Raw genomic sequence first — 6,404 nt, forward strand, 5'->3', positions numbered from 1 at the left:
GGAAATGCTTTTTTTTTAAATCCTGATCCCCGGAAATGGTTTTTTTTTTTCAAATCCTGATCCCCGGAAATGCTTTTTTTTTTCAAATCCTGATCCCCGGAAATGCTTTTTTTTTAAAAATCCCGATCCCCGGAAATGCTTTTTTTTTTCAAATCCCGATCCCCGGAAATGCTTTTTTTTTTCAAATCCCGATCCCCGGAAATGCTTTTTTTTTTAAATCCCGATCCCCGGAAATGCTTTTTTTTTTCAAATCCCGATCCCCGGAAATGCTTTTTTTTTTCAATCCCGATCACCGGAAATGATTTTTTTTTCAAATCACGATCACCGGAAATGCTTCTTTTAAAAAATCCCGATCCCCGGAAATGCTTTTTTTTTCAAATCCCGATCCCCGGAAATGTGTTTTTTTTTCAAATCCCGATCCCCGGAAATGCTTTTTTTTCAAATCCCGATCCCCGGAAATGCTTTTTTTTTTTCAAATCCTGATCCCCGGAAATGCTTTTTTTTTTCAAATACCGATCCCCGGAAATGCTTTTTTTTCAAATCCCGATCCCCGGAAATGCTTTTTTTTTCAAATACCAATCCCCGGAAATGCTTTTTTTTTCAAATCCCGATCCCCGGAAATGCTTTTTTTTTTCAAATCCCGATCCCCGGAAATGCTTTTTTTTAAATCCCGATCCCCGGAAATGCTTTTTTTTTTCAAATCCCGATCCCCGGAAATGCTTTTTTTTTCAAATCCCGATCCCCGGAAATGCTTTTTTTTTCAAATCCCGATCCCCGGAAATGCTTTTTTTTTTCAAATCCCGATCCCCGGAAATGCTTTTTTTTTCAAATCCCGATCCCCGGAAATGCTTTTTTTTTTTAAATCCCGATCCCCGGAAATTCTTTTTTTTTCAAATCCCGATCCCCGGAAATTCTTTTTTTTTTCAAATCCCGATCACCGGAAATGCTTTTTTTTTCAAATCCCGATCCCCGGAAATGCTTTTTTTTTTAAATCCCGATCCCCGGAAATGCTTTTTTTTTCAAATCCCGATCCCCGGAAATGCTTTTTTTTTTTCAATAGACAAGCCACAACATTTGAATTTCACCTACGCAAAAATTTCAATCGAACACGAAGTCTCGTTATATTTAAATAAGAACGCAAAAGTAAAACGATTTCACTTTTAAGCTGAATTTCTAATTTTAAGTGAGGAGTAATGAGCGTGGGCAGCTCAATGGCAAAGCAGACGCCTGCCAAGCCGGTGAACCCGGGTTCCAATAACACCCGACGCTTTCGCAAATTGATAATAAGACGTTTACCGTGAACATTGGGTAGAAACCCAGGAATTTGGATGCTAAGACGTTTAACGTTACCCCTAACGCTCGGGCCGTTCGAAAATTCATGAGAAAGAAGTTGGAGAGAAGAAACCTCGTACATACAAAACACCCACACTCGTCAACACACAGAGCACTTAAGCATTTCACCCACACAAGTTACACGTAAACATTTCAAAACTAACAATTCGAATACAGGCGTTTTAATAAAAATAAGCACTTCCCAAATTCAAGAAACTACGAACGCGGTTTTTACAATTCGCCAGACAGATACACCCAAGGTGATTGTAAGACCTCTCCTAGGAAACATAAGTTCCTCGGAGAGGTAAAAACTTACGTTGAGCGTTAGCCAAGACTATGTACTGGGAAAACCTTGGTGTCTTTGTCCCAAACATAATATTCTTATACAGATTTGAAATGAGTAGACCTGTTAGCCTTGATTTTCACTGGCGCATGAAACGGCACGACATCCAAACTTGGGACGTATTTACGAGATAACCCGTTTATTAAAAAATGCATTTTGACGCAAGCAATTGGAAACCAAGCTTGAGGTGGCAGACGTAGAGGCGTTCGCAGAGGTTTTATCAGTCGTAGCTAGACGTCGAAAGTAACGGTGCCTTCGAAAACGAAATGAAAATGAACATTGATTTTACGGGAAAACGCGCTTTGGTCACTGGCGCCGGGAGAGGTATGTGCTACTAAAATTAAACTGTTTAATTATCATTCTACAATGTGGGAAATTATTCCAGGGATTGGTAGACAAATTGCCAAACATTTGGTACAATGTGGAGCTCAAGTGGTCGCCCTTTCCAAAACACTTAGTCATTTGGAAACTTTGCAACAAGAAGTAGCTCAGGTTTGTTTGTTTATTTGTACTTGTAAAGACGTTTACTTAAAAATAGGATAGTTAGAATAAAGTTAATTTTATTTAATTATCTTTTATATACAAGTATGACACCCACGTTCCATCAGTGTATTGTTTTATTGCTAATATAATTATTGTTTTATTGCTAATATAATTATTGTTTTATTGCTAATATAATTATTTATTTATTGCTAATATAACAATTGTTTTATTGCTAATATAATTATTGTTTTATTGCTAATATAATTATTGTTTCATTGCTAATATAATTATTGTTTTATTGCTAATATAATTATTGTTTTATTGCTAATATAATTATTGTTTTATTGCTAATAGAATTATTGTTTTATTGCTAATATAATTATTTATTTATTGCTAATAGAATTATTGTTTTATTGCTAATATAATTATTGTTTTATTGCTAATATAAATATTGTTTTATTGCTAATATAATTATTGTTTTATTGCTAATATAATTATTGTTTTATTGCTAATATAATTATTTATTTATTGCTAATATAATAATTGTTTTATTGCTAATATAATTATTGTTTTATTGCTAATATATTTCATGGTTGTTTTTTAATTATTTTATGATTTCCGAATGATACAAGAAATATTTCCATTTTAGTATTAATAAATTTTGAAATATATTATCTTCATAAAGGTTACTTAAGCTACATAATATAATATAATATAATATAAATAATTGTCAGCTGAGACTAGTAAAGTGGCCGAAAATTTATAATGACCACAAACTTTAGAAGATGGCGCAACTTACCTTCCATTTTTTTTTAAATAAGTGTACCCAACACAGTAAGAACAAACTCGCAATTAGGACTTTGAAATTAAGCAAAGGGTTTTACATAGAAAAAACAAATGTTTACTGTCCAATCGTTAGTTTTTGCTTACATATGGTAATAACATGGTTGCCATGTTCTTTTTCGAATGAAGGTTAAAAATTTTCTGAGCGACTTTCACCAAGAATGAATTGATATAGAATACTAGCCGAGAAGCCCGCCTTACGCATTGTAACCTGGCCACCTGAATAAATGGCTTCAAAAGTCGCTTGACGACTTATGCCTAAGGTGGTGCCTGATTATTATTATTATTATTATTATTAGTTGTGTGATTCGAGGCACTCCACCTCAGTACGGCCCCCAACCCCTTTTTCCCATGGGATAATTTCCGTGGCACCCTTTTGCCCATAGTCGAATCACCACAGAAAGGCCCTTCCTCCCCTTTTTTTCCATGTGAAAATTACCGGGGTACCCCCAGTAAGGCCCTTCCTCCCCCTTTTCCCCATGTGATAATTACCGTTCCTTCTATTTTTCCCCATGTGATAATTACCGTGGTACCCTCTCCCCCTTTTCTCCATGCGAGAATTTCCGTAGTACTCCCCTCCCCCTTTCCAACGCGAGAATTTCCCGCCAAAATAACTCAAACTCGCAGTCGTACCAAACCCCCCTCTACCCCTTTAAACCCCCTGTATCCAATGGCTGATGTATAAAGGCCACGGGACTAACGTTCGCCGAGAGAGCCACGGGACTTTCATATCGGACCGACCCCGAAATCCCCCTCCCCACCTCTCCGTTTCCGAAACTGACAAACACGGCCCAACTCTCAGGGGCGACAGATTTTGAGCATTTTTAGAAACTGACATTTGCGTCACTTTTGAAAAATTCTAATAAAAAAAACCAAAAACCAATCGGAAATCGAAGCCGACTCGATGCGAAAACGCAATTCGTAACGTCCGTATAATAATGCCACGCGACGCTCGCGCCCGTAACGCGCGCGCGAAAAGCGTCAGAAAAGCGAGAAAAAAATTGCCAAAATCGGTTGACGAACGTACCACCCAACCAACAGCTTTTTATTATAAAGATGTAAATGCAGGGATTTTAAACCTATCCTTACATACCCTTAGTTGGCTTTCGATTTATCGTCACTTTCCCTACCGACGATTGCCATCTGCGTTTACGTTTTGTGATTAAATATCAGAGAAAAATAAGCTACGAAGTACAGGAGGGTAGTTTCAGAGGTTAATGCTATGCTCACATTTTCTTGGTACTTGCGGGTATTCTTGCTTTGACACGTATGACAATTTGGTAATTTAGTTCTAACGTCTCATGAATTTGCGGCGCAGGTGGGGAAGCTGGAAATACTTTGCGTTGATTTGGCGGACTTGGAAGGGTCACGTCGGGCGATTGAGGAGCTTGGACCTTTCAATTTATTGGTCAACAATGCCGCCATATTGGCTCAGGAACCATTCGATGAAATTAATTTGGAAAGTTACGACAGAATGTTAAACATAAACGTTAAATCCGTCATTAACGTTTCACAGGTAATAATTCATTAGTGCCAATTAATATCCCTTGTTCATGACGCGAATGTTCGTAATGAGCTTTAAATTTTCAAAATATGTTAAATCAATGTGATACTTTATTTAACTGAACATTAATAATATAATATAAGGAAAAGTAAGGATGCTAGATTATTATGATAAGTCTTCTCATTTCATAAAATTTATCACTTAAAACAAGGAATCAATACCTCATAAATCAAATAGGAAATTTGTACATTGCAACTTGATTTGACTTATTGAAATTCGAACATTTGCAATATGATTCTGCTTATTGCAATTCGAACGTTTGCAACATGATTCTACTTATTGAAATTCGAACATTTGCAACATGATTCGACTTATTGAAATTCGAACATTTGCAACGTGATTTGAACTATTGAAATTATTACAAATAACAAAATTATTTACTGGTAAATTTAGGCGGTGATTAAAGGCATGAAGGCAAAGGGTCAAGGTGGTTCCATCGTGAATGTTTCCAGCGTGGCTTCTCTCACAGGTTACGCGAACTTCAGCGCCTACTCCAGCACGAAAGCCGCTCTGGATAAGCTCAGCCAAATAATGGCCATCGAACTCGGATCCCACCAAGTATTTCCGTGTTACCTGTTTTACCCGAGAGATTGTCTAATGTTCAAATTCTCAATAACTATTGCAGATCCGCGTGAACTGCGTTAACCCCCAAGCTGTCAAAACTGATATGATACAAAGTTTGGTCGACAAAAATCCTACTTTCTTGGAGGAAAGAAGCGCAATTACTCCGCTCAAAAGAGTCTGCGGTAAAATATCTCGTCTCAGTTTTAACTTTTATTATCGTTCATCGTTAGTTCAGCATCCCAATATTCTGCTGATAATAAAAAAACCATTTCTTCATATTTTAGAAGTGGAAGATGTCTCAAATGTGGTATTGTTTCTGCTGAGTGACAAAGCTTCGATGGTGACCGGTGTTGCGTTACCCGTTGATGGCGGACTTATGGCTGGTCAAGCTCCGAAAAACTAATTTAGTATTTTATATTAAAGTATGATGTACTTTCTTTTATAGTCAATATTTTGTCCTCAACATTGTGAAGACATAAATAAATAAATTTCTACATGATTAAGGAACGACTCTTTACTCCTTTTCAAAAATCCAATTGAGGTCGAAACACTACGTGACGTCACTATAGGCTTATAATTAGTCCTATATTAGTGAAAAATTCTCTAACTGCAAGTTATTTTTTCAAGAAAAAGATCTTGATACGAACCTAACCTAAATTAATCAAAACACTTACAAAAACCAGGTTTAGCGATTAATTTGCAAATTTCAGAAGCTACAGAACAGAAATAAGCTGACGTAATAAGCAGCCAATGAAATTGCGTTTATATAATTATCTTTGGTATCAGGGGTTTAATAGTGTAGATAAAGTCCTGCTCATATAAAATGGATCAAGTTGAAGCAAGAATTTTTTTGTGTTGGGATGATTCGAGAGTATCATGGTTGAATTTCCCACTGGCGTCTATGGTTCTGATGTTTTCTTTGCACGAGGGAGATGCGAGAGCAACGCTCAAAATCGTCTAAAAATATTCGTTCTCCCGAAAGGTCCATTATTTGTTACTTTTGAATCTCAAAGTGATTTCAGAAATCAAAAACTGATCTTGAGCTTTTGGAACTGATTTTCGTCCAGATTTCGGTATTTTCAAGTTTGATCTCGATTTCTAAAATAATTTTTCTCTAGAGTGTACGGGATTAAGTGTAAAGGATAAATAAATCCATTTTCGGTGAAATTTTTTATTTAAAAAAAGGTAGGCTTTCTTAGAATATACATTGCCACGACATAAAGATCTTTGAAATGCAGCTTGTCACTGACTAAAATCGCCAATGCTAAAACAATT

At 36.3% G+C, this 6,404-nt stretch overlaps 1 protein-coding gene across 1 annotated transcript; it reads left to right on the forward strand.

Annotated features, from left to right (window-relative positions):
* The first annotated feature begins 1,583 nt into the window (after positions 1 to 1,583).
* LOC149951654 (L-xylulose reductase-like) lies at positions 1,584 to 5,628 on the forward strand. Its single transcript, XM_090170098.1, has 6 exons — positions 1,584 to 1,999; positions 2,061 to 2,167; positions 4,320 to 4,517; positions 4,959 to 5,123; positions 5,191 to 5,311; positions 5,414 to 5,628. The coding sequence occupies exons 1-6, from the start codon at positions 1,942 to 1,944 to the stop codon at positions 5,530 to 5,532; spliced, it is 768 nt and encodes a 255-aa protein (XP_090026224.1). The 5' UTR covers positions 1,584 to 1,941; the 3' UTR covers positions 5,533 to 5,628.
* Positions 5,629 to 6,404: the final 776 nt, after the last annotated feature.

Source organism: Leiobunum rupestre, chromosome 3, assembly GCF_980474605.1.
Source record: "Leiobunum rupestre chromosome 3, qqLeiRupe1.1.hap1, whole genome shotgun sequence".
Classification (NCBI taxonomy): domain Eukaryota; kingdom Metazoa; phylum Arthropoda; class Arachnida; order Opiliones; family Sclerosomatidae; genus Leiobunum; species Leiobunum rupestre.